General features: G+C 54.6%; 2 protein-coding genes across 40 annotated transcripts in view; one reads left to right on the top strand and one right to left on the bottom strand.

Annotated features, from left to right (window-relative positions):
- Positions 1-11,055, top strand: part of MAPT (microtubule associated protein tau) — a 41,525-nt gene extending 30,470 nt beyond the window's left edge. For 15 of the 33 annotated variants that reach the window (XM_065039527.1, XM_065039528.1, XM_065039525.1 and 12 more), the window contains 5 exons: positions 1,394-1,486; positions 1,634-1,726; positions 5,158-5,239; positions 5,817-5,929; positions 7,972-11,055. In XM_065039527.1, the coding sequence (XP_064895599.1) occupies positions 1,394-1,486; positions 1,634-1,726; positions 5,158-5,239; positions 5,817-5,929; positions 7,972-8,187 (597 nt within the window). In that variant the 3' untranslated portion in view covers positions 8,188-11,055. Of the gene's footprint in view, positions 1-1,393; positions 1,487-1,633; positions 1,727-4,758; positions 4,798-5,157; positions 5,240-5,816; positions 5,930-7,439; positions 7,565-7,971 lie in introns of those variants that run through there. The other 18 variants (XM_065039546.1, XM_065039534.1, XM_065039531.1 and 15 more) reach the window with 6 other exon arrangements.
- A 270-nt stretch (positions 11,056-11,325) lies between these two features.
- Positions 11,326-19,969, bottom strand: part of KANSL1 (KAT8 regulatory NSL complex subunit 1) — a 71,163-nt gene continuing 62,519 nt past the window's right edge. For 4 of the 7 annotated variants that reach the window (XM_065039510.1, XM_065039509.1, XM_065039508.1 and 1 more), the window contains 8 exons: positions 18,925-19,110; positions 18,354-18,515; positions 17,867-18,018; positions 16,385-16,503; positions 15,317-15,374; positions 14,594-14,706; positions 13,852-14,098; positions 11,326-13,391 (listed from right to left, as the gene is read on the bottom strand). In XM_065039510.1, coding sequence (XP_064895582.1) covers positions 13,149-13,391; positions 13,852-14,098; positions 14,594-14,706; positions 15,317-15,374; positions 16,385-16,503; positions 17,867-18,018; positions 18,354-18,515; positions 18,925-19,110 — 1,280 coding nt within the window. In that variant the 3' untranslated portion in view covers positions 11,326-13,148. The remainder of the gene's footprint in view (positions 13,392-13,851; positions 14,099-14,593; positions 14,707-15,316; positions 15,375-16,384; positions 16,504-17,866; positions 18,019-18,353; positions 18,516-18,924; positions 19,111-19,969) is intronic. The other 3 variants (XM_065039513.1, XM_065039512.1, XM_065039514.1) reach the window with 1 other exon arrangement.

Raw genomic sequence — 19,969 nt, 5'->3', positions numbered from 1 at the left:
GCTGCTGCTGTGTGTGGGGTCACTCGAGCACATCTGCCCTTACAAAACCCAAACAGGGAAAACAAGGCCTGAAGGAAAACGACATAATTGATTAGTACAAAAATCTGTGTGTAGGGGGAGAGGGCAGAGAGGCCTTGGGACCGGAGGGTGCAGTTGGCATGGTCGGTGGTTGCGGCACCAAGCCATTTCCAGCTGCCCTCCCGCCCAAGATGGCGTTGAGAATAAGCAATAGAGCATCTGCCTCTGGGGCTGGTCAGTGCTGCCTCTTTCATCTCATCTCTACAGGAGTTAAGAAAGCGGCAGGCGTGGAACTGTGTCCATGTTGGCGGCTGCAGGGGGAGTTGGAACCCTGCTGGCGCAGAGCTCGGGCGGCCGCTCCGGGTGGAGCTGGGCACGCGGCGGCTGCTCCCAACCCGCTGCTCCCCAGCCCGCTGCTCCCAGCCCGCTGCTCCCCAACCCGCTGCTCCCCAACCCGCTGCTCCCCAACCCGCTGCTCCCCAGCCCGCTGCTCCCCAGCCCGCTGCTCCCCAGCCCGCTGCTCCCAGCCCGCTGCTCCCCAGCCCGCTGCTCCCCAGCCCGCTGCTCCCCAACCCGCTGCTCCCCAACCCGCTGCTCCCCAGCCCGCTGCTCCCCAGCCCGCTGCTCCCCAGCCCGCTGCTCCCAACCCGCTGCTCCCCAGCCCGCTGCTCCCCAGCCCGCTGCTCCCCAGCCCGCTGCTCCCCAGCCCGCTGCTCCCCAACCCGCTGCTCCCCAGCCCGCTGCTCCCCAGCCCGCTGCTCCCCAACCCGCTGCTCCCAGCCCGCTGCTCCCCAGCCCGCTGCTCCCCAGCCCGCTGCTCCCCAACCCGCTGCTCCCCAACCCGCTGCTCCCCAGCCCGCTGCTCCCCAGCCCGCTGCTCCCCAGCCCGCTGCTCCCCGCCCGCTGCCCCCGTTCGCCTGGTCGCTGCAGCCGCGGGAGCGCGGGGCTGCGTGTCTGAAGGAGGGAACGCGCTGCCGGTGCGGGAGAGGGGGCTGAGCAGGCCATTTTCTCTCAGCTCCATCTTCCTTCTTCCACTGGCTCTGCAGGAGATGAATCTCAGACCTCTGGTGCCTTCCAGAGTGTTTGCTTCCCGGCACGTTCCCCGTTCTGTTCAGTGGAAGAAAACAGGCTGAGCTGGCTTTTTGGTCGTGTTTCTGGCCTGGGAACCAGGGCTGCCGTGCATATCCAGTCTAGCCGTAACCTGCCCACCTCCATCTTTAGATTTTAGCCCATGGGTAGACGAATCTATGCAGCGAGCCAGAGGTGGTTCTTTGCTCTTGTGACTGGAAGACAGGTTCCTGGTTTTAGTGATAAAACACGTGGTCAAGCTGCAGATGGTCATGTTGTTTCTCACGCTCTTTTCTGGCTACTAAAGGTGCAGATTATTAATAAGAAGCTGGACTTTAGCAGCGTTCAATCCAAGTGTGGCTCAAAGGATAATATCAAACACATCCCGGGAGGAGGCAGTGTGAGTACCTTCACACTTTCAATGCACTATAACAGTTCTTATTATAAGTGGCATGTTGTATACACTAAACTGCCAATGCTATCTGCAGTGACCCTGCCATCAGATAGCTATTGGTGACGTGCAATGACTCTTTTCTGGCTACCAAAGGTGCAGATTATTAATAAGAAGCTGGACTTTAGCAGCGTTCAATCCAGGTGTGGCTCAAAGGATAATATCAAACACATCCCAGGAGGAGGCAGTGTGAGTACCTTCACACTTTGAATGCACTGTAATAATCCCTATTATTAGTGGCATGTTGTATACACTAAACTGCCAATGCTATCTGCAGCGACCCTGCTGTCAGATAGTGATTGGTGATGTGCTGTCATTTAACCCATTAATCCAAAAGACATGGTTAGATGAACCCTCACAAGTCCTGTACGTGCCTGACATGGACAGAACTAACTGACCTGTGTCGAAACCGTATCTGTAACAAAACATCCCATTAACCCAAATGCTTTGCACTACCTGGAAGGTGTAATGCCTCATCGTCTGCAGGATGGGTGGTCTCCGGCACACAGTGACATAGTTGCTGATGCAGTAGAGGGATAGATTTATAAGCAGAGTCCTCCTTGCTTAATGTAGTGTTGAATTGCACATGACTTTGCACAATGTGAAAGCGCAAGTTCCTGCCCATTCCCCTCAGGCAAGTATGATCCGTGAAAATATTAAGCTTCTCCTTGCTAATGAAAGTGTCCAGCGTATGTTAGGCAGTGCCCGTGGAGGCTGAGCCTGAAGTAATAATGAGTTAATTGATTTGAATGCTGGCATTTCCAGCCATTCCCAGATAAATAGCCAGACTCGGCTTTCAGTTACTGTGCCAGAAACCTGGAGAAACTCCACAGTGGTTGGCGGATTTACACCAGTCTCTCTGGAGACAGTGTGGGTGCAGGAAAGACGACAGACCAAGGAAGGAGCATCACTGAGACCCCAAACAGTGTGAGCCAGGGCCTGTGGCCATCTGGGGAAGTTCTCTGGTGCCTCTCAGATGTTCCAAATGGATTTTCTTTCTGCTGTTTTTGATCTCTGTGCATGCCCTCCCTGAGAAACTGAGCACCGGGTTTGCAACCTCTGTCTTAAATTTGATGTCATTCTGCATTCAATGGGCTAGAGGAGATGCTTTGTGGAGGTCAGACCTATCTGAAGCAGGTTTCATGCTTCTGCTCTTCCTTAGCCCAGGGTCCTGCACTTACTGGACTGTCTGGGGCTCAGTGGACCACTAGTTTACGGCAGGAGTTAGTGTTCATCACGGAGCATCGGTGCTGCGGCTGGTAATGAGCTTCAGCACAGGGTGGTGAGCTCATCCTTTTCTCCGCTCAGAGCTCGCGCCGTGGGCAAGCACGTGCAGCGGCAGTGCGCGCAGAGGCACCTGGGTTTCTGGCTGGAGGCTGCGGTCCCTCCCCGGGCTCTGCCGGCCGGGGAGTCGCGTGCTCGCTCCGCCGTGCGGGCGCGGGGAGCAGCAGCGAGCGCCGAGCGCGGGGCTGGACGTGGCCGTGCAGGCGGAGCTGTGCCCTGGGGCAGCAGGACAGCACTGGGGTCCCATGGCCATCGTGTCTTCATCCTCCACGGCGCTGTCAGCAGTGGCTGCTTGCCGGGCCATTGCTGCTTCAAGCGGAGTGGACTGTTGTTGCAGGAACCTGGGGTTGTGGAGTTTTTTGGGTTTTTTTTGTTGTGTTTTTGTTTTCTTTTTTAAGCCCGTGGATGCTCTGACAACGTGATGCGTTAGGCAGAAGTTGACCTAAGTATTGTTGATGCTGAGAGGTGGGATCCCCAGGTCTCTGGCACTGGTTTCCCAGGCAAGCAACTCCAGCCCCGTTTACCTTTGTTGGTAAAATGGGGAGGACCCTTCTCTGCCCGCCAGCAGGATGGTAAGGGTTAATGCAGTCCCGTCTGTAAAAAAAAGGGAACTGGGACGAGAGCAGAAAATGTTTCAGTTGCTGATTGCTTGCTCTGTAAATTGAAGGTCTTTCAGGCCCGGGTCCTAGTGGTGCCCGAATTGCTCACAGGCCCTTGGGAGTTGCAGCTGGGATTAGAAAGGTGTCAGCTGTCCTTTCCTGCCTTCCAGCTGAATGTAGTTTTCCTCCGGCCCAGTGTGTTTAGTATGTGATCTTCCCCTCCGTGTCTGTGTCTGCAGCGTGCTCCCAGACCCTGGGGTTGCTTTTCTCCCTTGTCTCTGTCTCCACTCGCTGTCAGATGTGCCTTTTGGTATGCATGGACATTGGAGACGAGGCAGGGCTGTGCACAGGGGGCTCTGGCTGCAGGATGGAGGGAGGAGTGTCCAACACCCAGCTCTGAGGGTGGTGGGGCCAGTGGACATGGGGCCAACATGGGAACTGAAGGATGCGCCTTCACCCCCGGGCTTCCGAGTCAGTGCAGGGCACTCGGTTGATGGAGAGCAGTGGCTACGGTGAATCCTTTGTGCTTTTGGCCACGTTGGTCCAGAGGCTGCCTGGCTGCTTGGAGGCGTCAGCTCCTCTGCACGGGCCCCTTTGGTGCTGGCACATCCTTCCTGAGACCTGGGAGAGCCGCACAGCTGCCGTGGTGCTTGGTGAGAACATGGAGCAGCACACGCTCCGCTGAGCTCCAGAGATGAGGGCCAGACCCTTCCCAGGGAGTAGGAACCAGCCTTGAGGTGGAGATGATCTGATTTCTCCCGTACGGCGCCGCTAACTACAGCAACAGCTGGTTCACACGCAGGTGTGAGTCCAAAACCAGAGTCCAAGGTAACTTCGGGGGGTATGGGGATGTTTTCTTGCCCCCTTGTCCCCTGATGTAGCTGGTGTGTGTGCGTGCTGTGGTTTGCCGTCCCAGACCTCTCCAGCTGTTGGTGTTTTCCAGTGTGGTGTGTAACCGCTAACGTAACCACTAAACGGCTCCACGTTAACCGTTCCTTGTGTGTGCGTCTCGTGTCCCCTGGCTGTCGGCGCGCGGGGCGGCTGAGCCCGTGCCGCAGGGCTCCGGGTGCGGTGCTTTAAGAGGAACTGCTGGAGCCCGTGTTCAGAGACGTCATGGGTGAAACCAAACACAGAGCACAATACCACAAAATACTGTTGTCGTTCAATATATGATTATTGCTATTTTAATTTATATTATGTGAACTCCTGCCAGATACTTAGACTTTGCTTTGCCTTTTTTTTTTTTTAACCCTATTTCTTTACAGCGTTTTTCAGAAATGCATCTTTTGGTCACCCTTTTAAAAGTTCTGTGCACATTGATCATTTCTGTTTTTTCAGTTTTTGTGGACATAAGCTTTATGTTTTACACCAGAAAAGGTATTTATTTTTTATGTTTTCTCTCTGGTATGTCTCTTCCTTTTGGATGATGTGTATGCAAATCTTAATTAATTACCACTCCACTTTCTTTCTCACTTAAGCACTTTAAAATTGCCTCTACTTCCCCCCTCTGTGGAGAGGTGATCTTGTGCATGCTGACAAGAGAGGCTACTACTGCACACAGGCATTAGTGATCTCCCATTTCTGATTACAGTTTCTGTTGTATTATTCATCTTACTGGGGTTTAAGCTGTCCTTTCCCTTGAATCCAGATCAGGTGCCGGTGTGTGTTGTGCCTCTCCCTCCCCAGTTGCCCGTGGTGGCAATAAGCTCATTGCCTTTTCCTTTCTCATACGGACAGGTTCAAATCGTTTACAAGCCAGTTGACCTGAGCCACGTGACATCCAAATGTGGTTCCCTGGGCAACATCCATCACAAACCAGGTACCCTTTGACTCCACAGCGTCCTCGGGGCCTCACAGGCTGCGTTGTGGCATGGAGCTGGGCATGGGGAGAGGGCTGGGGAGCACAGGGAGCAAAGGGGGTACGTGGGGCGGTGACTGTAGCATCAGAGTGAGCTTGGGGTGCTGGATGCTGTCACCAGTCCTGTCGCTGTCTGCCTCACCACTCAGGAGTAGGAGAGGGATCTGGTCCGGTCCTTGGACACCCTTGTCTGTGCAAACACCTCGCTGTACATGGGAAGTATTTAGGAATAAATACGGGGAACTGCTGGCCTTTAGAGGAGTGAGGTTAGCTCCCTGCACTTGGCTCTGTGGAACACTGGGATGTCTGTGAGCTCCGCACAGCCCCTTCACCCTTGTTCCCGCTTGCCCCAGCTCCTGGGTTTCCCAGATCACCGTGGGGTTCCTTGTGCTGCCGTTTTCCCGGTCCTCGTGCTCCGCTCAGCCCCAGACGTGCTTTGGCTGAGCCGCCCCGGAGCAGCAGCGCCAACCCGAACGCGTTCTCCCCAGCCTGCCCTGCTGGCGCAGGAGCTAACCCTGTTCATGCTCTTCTCTTGCAGGCGGTGGCCAGGTGGAGGTGAAATCTGAGAAACTGGACTTCAAAGATAAGGTGCAATCAAAAATCGGGTCCCTAGATAACATCAGCCACGTCCCTGGTGGAGGAAATAAGAAGGTAAAGGGGCACTGGGTCAAGAGCAGACGTGCTGTTCTGCTGCGTCTGTCTGCCCTGCGAGCAGGCACACAAGCAAAGAGCGGTTGAAGTCTAGACTCGGGAAATGTGCCGCGCCCTTAGCTCATCTTCAGCCCACGTGGCCTCTGTGCTTACCAGGCAGCACTTCTTCCCCAGTGCTTGAAAGGATCCGCTGCCCCTGCTGTAGCGTGGCGCGGTCTGTGCACGCGCGTCCTTCAGAGCACAAGCAGCGTCCGGCTCGGCGCCGGGCTGATCAGCGCTTGGCAGGTGGGCAGAGCCGCGGGCTCCTGGGCTGCGTTTGTCAACCTGCAGGACGTTTGCTGGGGCGCAGAGCTGCGGGGATGGCAGCCTGTCCTCCTCCCGTGGCACCTGAGTGGGTGTGAATGTAAGTAAGTGATATCCTCTCCTGCGGTTTCCTGCTCTTTCCGCTGTTCTCTGAAGTTTGTGCAGAAGCATGTCTGTGTCTCAAACCTTTCACGTGAAGGGGTGCCACCATCAGCAACAGCTTTTGCACTCTGTGTTGCCAGTTACTCCCGGTAGAAGGGCACAAAGCTGGCAGCTTGGCGTGCTGCTTAGGTGTTGGTTCTCCGGTGCAAGCAGAGCTTGAAGGCTTAGCTTTATTGAGAAAAGGGAACTTTGCAGCAAGCCATCACTTCAGAAGACAGGTGATCTCTCTAAGCCTTAGTCTCTCAGCTGAGATTGACTGAGGACTTTGCGTAGGGAGTGCTGCATGTTTGGGGGGATTTAAATTGAAAAACAAAAGCCAATAGGTCAGGTGAAATGCTTAACTTAGGGTGAGCCAGTCCTGCCAGGGGCTTCATGGTGACTTCACATGAAGTTTTAGCTAAGTAAAACACTTCGACAGCCGCCTCAAGGACAGCCCTGTCCCACGCAGGCAGAGAAACTGGGTAAGCAAGAGGTGAGACTGCAGCCAGGTGACCACATGGTTGAATTTTTTCAGGGCAAAGTGGTTTTTATCTTGCTTGTTTTTCAAATGCTATTTTCCGCAATGGGAGGAGAAAGTTGTGGTTTGGCTCCTGTATTTTGTCACTTTGTTCTTGGCCGCGTTTTCTCTGTGCACCTCTCAGCCCTTCGTCTCCTGGCCGTGCACTGGCCTGACTGACGGGCTGCTTGACCTCCTTACCCTTCTCTCGCTGCCCTGTGCATCGGACTGCCCCGTGCTTCACGAAGCATTGGCTTTCCCACGGGGAGCCAGGATGCTCTGTGCTTTGCCAAAGTACCTGTGCCAGCAGCATCTGCTCTCTTCTGCTGCACATGGGAAGCTTTCCTCCACCCCATCTCCAAAGGCCGCCGCTCTTCTTCCTACGAGTCAGTGAATGGCCCTGTTTGTCAGATCTTTTTCTCCCCAGCTTCCTATTTCTTTTATTTTTTTGTCTTCTTCCTTCTGGCTGACATTTACTGGATCTTGGTTTTTTTGTTGCTGATGCATTTTTTTGAACCCACCACCCTGGGTGGGTTTCTTCACCTGTAGAGAGAGAAGGGCAAGGAAGACAAGACCCATCCCCAGGCTGCTCGAAGCCCGAGCCCAGACCCCGCTGGGCTCCAGTGCCCCGGAGAGCCAGCTCCCAGCCTGGCACGTGGCTGGGCGGGGCACCAGTAAGTAGCAAACCTGGGCCGTGGGTTTAAGGGGAGCCTTATGTGCTGTATGGGGATCCCATCCTTCCATAAATCTCTGCCGGTGAGTGGGAGCAGTGCAGGTTGTGCCGGCTGAGTCCTGGGCCTGGACCCAGCACCGCACCAGGTCTGTGTGCATGGGAAGCATGTGACATCATCCCGAGGTGCTCCAGTCCTGCCGTTCCCTCTGGTTGTGACCATTCCCTGTGTGGGCTGCTGGAAGGGACATGCTCAAGGACTGGGGGGCACTGGGGGCATCAGGCCAGCGAACGGCGCTTTCCTCCCAGCTGCACAACAGCAGTGACCGAGCAGCTGGTTTGCAGGTAGAATGGCCTGTCCGGATGGTGTCCCACATCCTCCGGGCTCACTGCCCTCCACTCTCGTTGCAGATTGAGACTCATAAGCTGACTTTCCGCGAGAATGCCAAAGCCAAGACCGACCATGGCGCTGAAATTGTCTACAAGTCCCCCACCATCTCTGGAGACGCCTCCCCGCGCCGCCTTAGCAACGTCTCCTCCACTGGCAGCATCAATATGGTGGACTCCCCCCAGCTCGCCACACTGGCTGACGAAGTGTCCGCTTCGCTGGCCAAGCAGGGCTTGTGATTGGGGCGCCGTGGTGGGCAAAGATGAGAGAAGACAAGGAGAAAAAAAAAGAAACAAAAATAATAATCTGGCCTTCTTCCTCTGTTCCTTTTACAGCTGCTTCCCCATCCCCTAACTGGTTAATGATTTAACCTGCTTTTACTGTTCATTCAGCTCTAGCTCCAGGACTTCAAAAATCAGTGACACTATGAGGTACAAAACCTCCTCTCCCCTTGCTCCTTGGAGCGCACAGCCTGTCCCCTTCCCCACTCCCTCCCCTCGTCCCCTGTGGTGTCCCTCGCTGTCCCAGCCCTGCCCAGGGCCGCTCTGCCCGGGGAGGGGAGCGGGGCAGCCCCAGCAGGATGCTGACCCGAGCGTCCCGCAGCACGGCGCCGCGGGAGGGGACGTGACCTTCCCACGCTTGTTGCCCCAACAGTGCCAGGGCAGCACGGGCAGTGGGTGCTGCAGCCAGGGACTGCAGGGAGGTGCCCTCCTTTTTTGCATTAAATGCCTGCTGATTTGAAAGAAACCTTTTGTTTTTACCTCTGCAAGCCGAGATGTGTATGAAGATAACTGCCAGGTATCCCCTAAACCCACTCCCAGCTCCGGCAGCTGGGGTGCTGGCGTGTCCCGGGCGGCCGTTCCCTTCTCCCATGGCTGTGCTGGAACTGCTGAGTGGATGAGTAGAGGCTTTTCCCCATTCCTTTGGCAGCCCCTCGTGTCGTAGAGTAGATGTGTCTGTATATGCTTGGACTGTGCAGGGTGAGTTTCCATAAATGAGCATGTGTTTAAAAAAAAATTAAATGCTGTAAGTAGTTTTGAGCTGCCCCGTGGCAGCTCCACTGGCGCCCGGGACGGGGCCCGGAGCGGCAGCTTTGCTGAGCTCCAGGTCAGGCCCAGATTCAGCACCACGTCTGCTGGGCACACAGTGGGTGCAGAGCTGCTGCCCTGCACTGTGGCGAGGGCCGTGAGCTGGGGGCTGTGTCAGGGCTCCCTGGGGCTGGGCACCTCCCAGGGCCTGGGGATGTCACATGGGAGGCGCTTGCAGCTCCAGGGCTGGGATGGCCACTGGATTTGGGTGCAGCGTGTAACATTTTTGGGGTTGTTCTTGTTCTTTTCCTGCAAGGTCAGCTAAGAGATGATGAAGTGGCAGCTCCATGGCTCCGCTGTTCTTTTGCCATTGGCAGCGTTAGGAGACAACTGGGAGGGTGTGAGGGGAAGGTGCAAGGGAGGTTTTAGTTGGTGCATGGTGGCCGCTCTCCCAGGGTCCCGGCCTGACCTTGGACGCCAGCGGCTGCTCCCTGGCAGCAACCCTCCAACCCCGAGTGCTCACCTAGTTTGGGTTTGCAGCATGTTCCTGTCACGGGGTATCTTCCATGCAGCACGAAGCCCCCACGCTACCCCAGCACCACACAGGTGAAAAGAGCTGGGTTTTTGGCTGCTTTGCACCTGCTGTGGCAATCTGGGAACTGTGAGGGCATGGCCCGGGGCTGTGCTGCACCTGTGGCCATCCCCACCTGCCCCTTGTGCAGCCAAAGGGCCTGAGGTGCCATCAGTGCAGCTCAGTGTGCATCCTCCTTCCCTGCCCCCCGCCCCGAGACGGATCAGCAGAGTGGTGGGGTAGAGCTGGCAGCAACGGCGAGGGCTGGGTGGGGGGGCCCCAGCAGCAGGGAAAGCCCTGCAGTCTCTGCAGTCCCAGCTGTTGGCCGGAATCCTGATCTGACTGGGCTGGGCATGGGTCCTCCCTGGGATGGCGACTGGGTGCCACAGCAGTTTCAGGAGCTGTTACGTGTGGCAGAGCAGCGGTTCCTCCCTGGACAGGACCCACTCCCACCCTTGGCAGCCTGCTACACTGCAGCAGCTGTGGCACATCCCACTCCAGCTCCACCAGGTTTCTGTGCACAGTGCTGGGCAGCCTGTCCTGTGCCAGAGGAGCATGTCATGGCTGGGTGTGGCAGTTTGCAGGGAGGGTGTCCAACCTTCATCTCTATAGCCCCAGGAGCTGCTTTACTGCTGGGGAGGGGGCTGATCCAGCACCAACTCATTGAGCAAAAGCTGATGTCCAGCTTGTCATTTGCTCTGTTTCAGTTGACTTTATGATTGTAAGACTCTGTACTCCAGTCTGTGACTATCTTTGTATTGGTGTAGGTGCCACTGCAGTATTTTTGACCTCTGTAAAAATGAGTAGGAGAACCACTGAATGCCAGTCACCTCTTTTAAGCCTTTTCGGCTGCAGGTTGGCCCGAGCTGAGCTCGCCCATCCCAGCCTGGCCCTGGTGCCGCCTGCCCTGGCCCCTCAGTGCGGCTCCTGAGGGACACGATGCCTGAGCTGGGGGGGTGTTCCAGTGAGCAGCCCCTTCCCACTGCAAGTGTCCCCAGCCCCATCTGCTGCCATCCGGGCACCTGTCCTCTCCCATGGGGGCTGCCATGGAGGGGGGGGGGGCCAAGACAGCCCTTTCCATCCACCACCGCTCCTGCTGACCCCTTCCAGCAGCCAGAGCCCCACCCCCAGCCCCAACTCTGCGTTCAGACCCAGGCCTGAGGTTACCATGAGCAGCTCAACAGACTGACCCATGGCTTTTCCTTTACTCCACACACATCTTGGTCTGAAAAGGGTTAAAACCAGCACTGATTTAAAAAAAAAAAGTTTCTGCACTCAAAAAAAAAGAAAAGAAATCGCTTCTGAAGTGACGTCCCAGGTCGGACGCTGCGTGGTGCTGGCAGCCCCATCCCACCGTGTGCCGGGGCAGAGAGGGAAGGTTTGATCTCAGTGTACCATTCTAGCTTAGCTTCTGTCTGTGAATGTCCATAGTGTATCGTGCGTTTTAACAACTGGTTTACACTGTTACCGTAAAAGTGGATTTGGAAATAAAGTCATTACTACGATAACCGGTGTCTCTTGCATGGGGTGAGGGGAGCGGGCAGGGGTAGGAGCTGGGACAGGAGGGGTTTCTCCAGCACCTGCTGGATTTTGGCCAGAGGGCCCGTCCTGTCTCCTCGCAGCCACACCAGCAGCCCAGCGCTGCAGGACCGGGAGAGGGAGGCGCCACCAGCGCAGCTCAGGCTGCAGCTTCACCTGCTTTGAATCGCATGGATGCTCTGAGACAGGGCGGGGGAAGCGGCCGATCCTCCCCCTTCACAAACACTTTGCAGAGCCTATTCTGTTTTATTTTTTTTTTAATCTTTTTTTTTTTTTTTTATAAGCACATTTGTGCTTTGCCAACAGAATCAAGACATTAACAAAGATCAGCTTCTCGGAAGAAAAGCATTTCTATATAACAAGGACATTACACAGCTCAAAGCAGGAAAAGAAAATATTTACAAAATACAAGGTGGGGTTTTTTGTGTGTGTGTGTTTTTTTTTTTTTTTATAATGCTAAAAGGGTTATTCAGAATTTTCAACCTTATAAATAGAAAAGCACTTATGCAGACGGATATGGTAGCATTGTTGGTTTTCTTCAAAGAAACGATGACAAATCCTTTAAACTAGAACAGAACCAAAAACACTAGATAATGTTGAAAATTGTGAAAACCCCAACCATTAAGCAGTTTAGCTACTATTTCTTTACGATTACAAAATGGAAAAAAAAAAAAAGTCCTTTTTATTTTTTTTCCTTTTTTGGTGATGTGATTATACATAAGACAGGCACGATGCTAGCGACAGGGACCAAGAGCCACACCGTGGGATCAGAAAGCGTTACGGATGGGACCGGTGTGCGGAGTCCAGGAGCCTCTGCGGCACGGAGGGGCCAGGGAGGGGGCGGGGGGGATGGAACAACGAACTCCATTTCAAAATAAAATACCTGTTAGTAGGCGGCACATCAGATCCACAACTGGGAAACTGAACAGACTCGACCCCTGTTTTAGGACCACATGTGGAAGTGCAGCGAAGCAGTGGTGACAGATCCTGATCCTCCCCAGCACCTCAGCCCACCCCCCTCACCCCCCTTCCTTCTCTCATTTCCCCTTTTCTGACACCAAACCCACCTGCCGGGACCAACCCAGTACCCCAGCTGTGCAACCCGGACCAGCCCCGTTCCCATGGTCGTGCCCTCACCCAAACCTCCCAACCGTACAGGGGACTTCAGGGCAGAGCTCAAGCACTGGCCCCAGACCTGGGTTTGCTGCCTTTGGCCAAGAGCCATGTCCCCGAGGGGCCTCGTGACTTCTGCTTCTGTGTGAAGCGCCGACCGCACTGGGCTGGGGACTCTCCCCTCCCTGCCTTCCACCCAGGAGGAACACACAAGCTGTGAGCAAGGCTGCTCCCGAAATCTCACTCCTCCCATGTGGGGCTGAGCGGCTAAAAGGGTCCTTCCTTCCTTCCTTCCTTCCTTCCCCCGTGACAGCCAGAGCTCAGCACAGCGAACGGCTGCTCCCAAACCAGGAGTGATGGCAGCAGGAGGTGGCAGGCGGCCCTGGGACAGTCACCCCTCAGACACCTGGAACTGCACGCCAGGGGAGGACAAATGCTGGAGGGTGGAAGGGCAGGGTGAGGACAGACAGACAGCGGGTGAGGGCTGCAATCCCAAGACATCACTTTTCATCACTAATTTCACACCACTAAAACCTTCCAGGGAGGGGGGGTGGGGGTAGTGGGTTAAGACGACACCCTTTTCCTTGAGAAAAACTATCCCCGAAGTCTGCTAGCCAGCTAAATCCTGTGCTCTAGATTTATACATCTAAGAGGGTAGGGGAGGAAAGAGGGAGGGGGTGTCTGGTGGGCTGCTCCCCTCCCAAGCCTGCACTCCACTGGGAGGAGTCTGGGGCTCTCGTGTGTGACAAGGAAACATGGAGAAAAGGAAAAAAAAAACCAAAACAAACAAACAAAAGAAAACAAAAAACAGTTTCTAAACTCCTTAAATTCACTAAAAACTGTGAAAATTCCCAGCAGGATGTTTGAATATCAAACGCAGATTTTTGGAAGCTTTAATGCCAAGAGTTAGTTCTGTGTGTTGGTTTTGCTCACGTCTTCCCATACGTCTCTATCTGTGCGCTGGCCGCTGAACTGCTGCGGAGGAAGAGGAGGGTGTCGCCAGGGCGGTCCGGCTCTTGAGGCTGGCCAGGCTGGGCAGAGCAGAAGTGCTGTCAGTCTCCCGGGAGGATTTACTGCCTGACGTGCGCCGGGTGCAGCGCGACAACCGGTCTTGGGGATCAGATTGGTCCTCGCACTCTGTCCTGGGATCGTATGAGAGCGGGAAGGTGCGTCGCTCCCAAGGCTGCACAGCCTAAAGAGAAGAGACACAAGGCTATGGAAAATGCTCTGGAAAAGCTCTTCTTGCTCCCCCTCTGTACGTGGCTGCAGCAGCGGTCGGAGCAGGCGGTTCCACAGTGCCATGCCAGCCACAGACTTAGCCGAGCCTTGTTAACACGTGAGGAAAGCTTTAGCACCAATGGTGGGGACACGGCAGCCTTCAAACTGAACCGATGGCTGGAAAAGCACCCTGGTGCCCGTGCCGAAATACCACACTCTACGTTCCATCTGGCCAAGTGTTTGGAAGGAATTTCCCACAAACAGGTTTCCAAGCTGTCTCCCCACAGTGAGGATAAAAGTTTGAGCATCAGATTTACCTTTACACCCATCTACAGCAGTCACTGTGGTGGCAGTGACAGGCAGCACTTGGACCTTCCTGCCAGCCTCCAGGAGCAAAACCAGAGCAAACGGCCACGACCGGAGCCAGCACCCACCTGCTCGTCAAGGCCGGCCTCGGGCGTGGAGCAACGGGTATCCTCACTGGACAGGAGCCGCATGGAGTCACGGGACAGCGGGGTGAAAGGGGCAGAGAGCAGTTCGGGGCTGATGGGGCTGCGCGGCGAGTGGGTGTGGGGCAGCTCCGAATGGGCGTGGCAGTTGCCCATGTCAGGGGACGCTGGCTGGGGAGTCAAGGGGTTCCCCAGCTGGGGGGTCGTCCGTCCGTCTGTTGATCTGTAAGACCTGAGACAGAACACCTCTGAGAGCCCTGCTTCCAGTCCCAGCTGCGCTCTCACTGGCACAGGCTGCAGAGAAACCTGACTGGAGCCCCCACATCTGTGTGCAGCTCTTTAAGATGAATTGCAACAGCAAGTGGCAATCAAGGACTGTCAGGGACCAGATTCCAAAATCTACCTTGGCCAAAATGTTCACCAGAACACACAAACCCAGCCCAAATTAGACTAACAGAGCACCTACACCTGCAGCAAGCTAGACAGAATCCATGTGCTGAATCAAGATGCAATTTATGTAACCAATCAGTTACACAAACGAGGCAGGAAGACCACAGGAGGCTCAGCAGATCTGCTGGAGCAGGTCACAAAGACAATGACATGTCCAGTCAGCCTCCACAACCTGCTGCCAAGAGCATCCCACTGGTGGGAATAACACTGGCCAAGAGAAACCCACCGTGCCCCTGGGCGTCCGCGTGCAGCTGGTGCAGCGCGGCCCGCGCCGTACCTGCTGCCCCGCCGCTGCGGGGGCACGCTCGTGCTCCAAAGCCACCGGGCTCGCTCCATCTCTTCACACTTGCTATGCCGAGCAGTGAAGGCCGAATCAGACAAGTCCTCGATCTGGAAAGGGAAGGGTACAGGGCTCGGTCAGAGCTTTCTTCTCCTAAACGCACCTACATGTAGTTTTTCCAGCATTAGCTACAGCATGAATTTAAATAAATGTTTATGTCTGGAGGCAGGCAGATGTTATCAGAGAGTGCAAGAGCACCTTGTTAAACTGAGTCTTCACTGCTTAGGAAGAGATTAAGAACTAAAAACCAAAAGAAAGCCACGTAGCCCAGAATGGAAGTGCTCACACAGAGGTCTGAGGAAACACTACCATTATCATCCAGCTAAAATAACTACAGTGGCATGACTGGTCACCATTTCTTGATTGGACTGTTCCATAAAAAGACTGCTGCCCACAGAGGTCTCTGGACAGCAATGAGACCTCAGATTCAACAGTACCCAGCCAGTTAATCTAACCTCTGCCTTACCACACCTTTCCTGAGAAGGACCAACACCAGGCTGGTTTCTGCAAGGCCAATTGTGCCATTTTGTTGTGAAAAAGGAAGAGACTCCACACCTCCCTGCTGAGGAACCTGTGCCCACTTCCTTCTGGCATCTTGCGTGGACACTGTTCAGCTGCTCTCAACCCCATCCCACGCTAATTCAGGAACAGAACTCTTACCTCCTCACTGTCTTCATCAGGGTTTGCTTTCAGAGCGCTGATATCCACCTCACGCCAGCTGCAACACACAACATCCAAGGGGGGTCAGTCACAGCCCGGCCTCACATGCCCCGCACACACTAAGGCTGTCTTTCGGGAAGGGGAAAATACAAGCCTGCCACAATGAGCAACACCCTTAGGCTCAGTTTTAAAGCCAAGTGACCATATTTGTCTACCAAAATCCCTCCTGTGCTATCAGACAACAGTTTCTCCTGTTCTGCTGTCAGCCTGCTCCATTTTGAGCAGTCTGAGCTGTTGTGCAGCGGGTTCACATCTGTCGAGCGCAACGCTGGGGATCAGGCAGGAGATGTCCTTCCATGTTGGGAAGGTCAGGAACGGAGAGTGAAGGTACCAGCGGACCTGCCTTTCTGCCTTCCTGCCCAGCTCCTGGTGCTGGTCTGGCAGCACAGCTGAAGCCTGTCGACAGCTGAGGAAGCAGAGCAGATGCTGCAGCATTTCCTCCTCTTCCTCTGGCTCAGCAACAGGCTCCTCCCCTGCCCCACTCTGAGCAGGGCCTGGGAAGAGTATGTAGGACCAGAAGGAAGAAAGAGGTAAGTGGGAAAGAGACCTGGAAAACCGGGAGGGAAGAGAAGGACTGGAAACTGTCTGGATGAAGAGGCTGGAACAGTGCTGCAGCAAGTTGGCACGCTCCCACCAAGCACTCAGGTGTGAAAACCAGCAACTGATCTCATTCATGGTGTTAATCCAAGAACATCCAAACGTGCGCCCACAGCTTACCTCCTTGCACTCCACTCGGGCAGAGAAAGCTTGCGACCCCTACCGCTGCGCAGGCACGGGAGTGCTGCTCCCAGCCCTCCTGTGCTGCAGCGTTAACCCAGCCCAGGCACCCGCCACCCAGCCTGGAGACGGGCAGAGCTGGGAAACCTCCAGGACCTTCAGCTCCACATACCCAGCAGCTTTGCAGCAGGACAGAGGACAACGGGATGACTTTAGACTGCATGAAGTACATTCACACAGTAAAAGCCTGGGACGTGACAATCCCGTGAGACCCGGGGATCTGGCGCGTACCTGGGTGTGAGGATCTCTTTGTACTGCAGCTTCTCCACACGAGTTGTTGCAGCAACAGACATCGGGATGACAATGTTGTTAATATCGAACGAACTTTCGCCTCTCCTCCTCCTGGGCTGCTGTAGCATGAAGAGGAGAACAATGTGAGAAAAGGTTTTAGGTTTTGTCATGTTAAGTCACTGACAGAAAAAGGATGTGGCCTCATATGAAATGGCCTCCTATGACCTATGGAGACTCCGGAACCAACAGCAATTTGCACCAGAATGGAGTTCATCTACTGCTTGCTGGAAATTCCTCTTCCCAATAAAAAATCCTCAGCTCGGAAGGTACAAACAAGGGCAAGGGCTGCGCTGGTCCTGCAGTGCACTGGACCAAGGTGAACAACCACTGCTGAGCTCTAGCCACCAGCTTCTGCACAGCCAGGAGGATCAGGAGATTCATCTGGCTGATAAACTGACCCAGGGAAGTCTCCCATATAATCCACTTCCCTAATGTCAACATAAAAGAAGTAGGGAAACCACCAGGAAAGAGGGAAGAACCACTCTGTTTGCAAGCAGCCCCCCTGCCTGTGTCCCTGCAGGAGTCTGGACTCACCACAGGTGACACTGTGACAGAGGAGGAACATGAAGCAGTCAGGCAAGAGTTCATCTCGGGTTATGACAGCTGCACTAAGAGCCTAACAGCTTCCATCTGAATCACACTTCTGACTGGAACAGATTTTCTATGACAAAAATAAGCTCCACACTTATCTATTTAAACCTGGTTGAATCCTGGGTGCTCTCCTCTGGTCTATCCAAAAACTTCCCCCAAACCTGTGACAGCAGCACTGCCAGCACAGTCACACGAATCCTCAATGGATTAGCCCGATATGCAAACAGCCCGTCTTCCTAATGGAGTCACCTGCCATTTACCATGTTCTCCATCTCCCTTGATCCCTGCAGCTTTTAGTGTAAAAACATGTGGGAACCCAAGCACCAGCGACCTGCCACAGCCGAATCCCAGAATTCTTGTCAAGCTGAATAAGGATGGAATGGGTGAGCAACTATTGCCATGGCAGCAAGGAAATCCCAACGTGTCACTGTCAACAGCCAGGCCTGACCCACCAGTTGGGGAGCACATTCAAACCTGTGCCAGACTGGGATGCTCAAACACAGGACCCAGATCCCTGAGCCCAGACCCCAGTGGAGCAAAGCGAGGGGACTACCCAGAAGAGAACATCTACCAACAGTTACTGAGCTGACAGTGAACATGTAATTGCAGCTGAGTGGCTCTCTGCACAGCCAACAGCAATCCAGGAACCTCAGCAGAGCCGCAGAGTAAAACGGAGGGTCAGCAACCCTACCATCAGCTGAACCAGCAGGTCCAGCATGCTAAGAGAAATACTAAGCACTCTCAAGCCTAAGGTGCCTGAACTGCTCAAAAGCTGAGACCCTATGATGGAGCTGAGCTCAGAACCTCTCCAGAAAGGCGCTAGACACTTACGGCTGTGCTGGAGGTGCCCTGTGAATTCGTGCTGGCAGGAGCGGAGCCTTCCGAGGAGGTGGACAGTTGCCGTGCTAGAGGGCTGTGAGGTGTGGGGGTCGCAGCTGCTGACAAGTAGCTTGGGCCACCGACATCCGTGTGATGCTTCAACACTACACAGGGAGGGTGGGAGAAAATGAAGAACGACGTTAGTGAACAAACAAATAAACAAACGGGGTGGGAGGGCGGTGGACAGAAAAGGACCATGTGCACCAGAAATGGTCAGTGCTGAGGAGCACTTTGCATGAAACAGAAGCATCTTCTGATGGTGGCTGCCGGCTCGGGAGGCCCTGGGGGAAGAAGCAGTTAGAGCACACGAGGCGTTGCTGCGGTGGTGACAAGGCTCAGAAGCGGCACATTCACCCTTCTACAAGGCTGAAGGGGGAGAGAGACTGTATATGCAGCAAAGCCCAAGCTTCCCCTGAGAGACCTGGCCGTGGGAGCCTACCTTCACTCCTCTCAGATGAGCAGTCTCGCAATCGCTTTTTGTCATAGGCAGGAGGCTGGACAAGCGAGCGCTCTGGCGCTCTCTCGGCCTTGGACATGGCCGCAAAATCGTCTAAAGGCGGCCTGTGTGCCTTGTCTGGTTGGATTTTTTGATGTGAACGTTCTGAGGAGGGGAACAGAGAAAGAGCTATGAAACTCCAGTTTTCACCTCTCTTTCTGTTGGCGCAGGAGTCTTGGGCAGAGTTCGCCAGCTCCACAAATCCAGACAGGCTGGGCTCAACACCATCACAGCACTGGAGAGCAGTGCTCACAGCAGAACAAGCTGTAGTACCGCCTGTGCCAGCATGAGCGCAGCCGCAGACTGAGCGAGAAGATGTCCCTACAAACTGGGACCAGCCTGAGCTACACAACCTGCACACACATGACTTCCAGCCCTGGTCTGCAATACCACGGCCTCGTCCCTGAGAGCTTAACTTGAAGGGCGCCCTCCCCTCTCCTCTCACATTGCACAGGTGCCGTGTACAAGACTGGGCAATGTTTCTGCACACAGCGGAGGCAGGAAGGACACTTACTGGCTGCAGTGAAGAAGGAATTCACCAGCTTGTGACGGTCCTTGCGAGCAGGGTCAGACAGGCTGCTGGTAGGCATGGGGGCTCTGTGCTTGAGCGAGAGCTTTTTGGGAGGTTTCATTTTCTCGTAGGGTTTGTTCTGCCACTGAGATTTCAACATGCTCTGGAAGTGCAGGCTTGACGGCACATCTGCAAACGGATACGAAACAGAGCATTCGAATTAATTAAATGATGCGCTAGAAATCTGCAGTACCATAATCCTCTTCCAGTCCCACCAGTAAGAACAGCCCTGGACAAACACACAGGCACTGACTGTAAAACCCAGGCTTGCCCACGCACGCCTCATGTTCAGAGAGGACCTGCCATGTTAGGATTCAACATTTCTAATCTGATGCTCTTTAAGAGAAGCACATTCTTCGGGTATTCACAGTCCAAGTACATCCTGACAGGAGAATGAAGTACTCACAATGACTGATACCTGAACACCTCCCCAAAATTTCCTCACCGGTTCCAGGGACTGGAAAGCCCCAGCAGATCCAGACAGGTGAATGGGACAGAGAGAGCTGGTAGAGCACGGACTGGAGTCGACTGTTATTAGGGGGAACATGACTCAGGAAAAAGCCAGGACAGCTTCATTTGAAGTATCTTCATCGTTAAAGCTTTGGTTTAGCCCCATCCATTTGCTAAGGAAGGGCTATCACAGAGCGATGGAAGCTTTTTGGCCACCACTATTGTTTTGTGGAGACATGTCCCAAAACACAGAGGGGGGCCAAGTCAGTCCTTCCAGGATGTTGCCAGCAAAGCTGCAACACCACTGCGCTGAAGTGGTCGGTCTGACTTCGGGAAAACGGCCTCTTCTCTTTGCTACCTTTTGCTTTCTCCTGTAAATTCCCCCCGTCCCAGCAGCGCCTACATGTGTGGAAGGAGGGGACAGGTCGACAGCAGGGGAACACTGCAAGACAAAACGCTGTCAGCAGAAAATGTGTTCTCTGCTGATTTGCCACTGTGCTGCTGTCAGCACGGGGTGCACCAGAATCCGTGCAGCAAG

Source organism: Columba livia, chromosome 23, assembly GCF_036013475.1.
Source record: "Columba livia isolate bColLiv1 breed racing homer chromosome 23, bColLiv1.pat.W.v2, whole genome shotgun sequence".
NCBI lineage: Eukaryota > Metazoa > Chordata > Aves > Columbiformes > Columbidae > Columba > Columba livia.
Note: the sequence above shows the minus strand (reverse complement) of the source record. Positions and strands in the feature narration are given on the sequence as shown.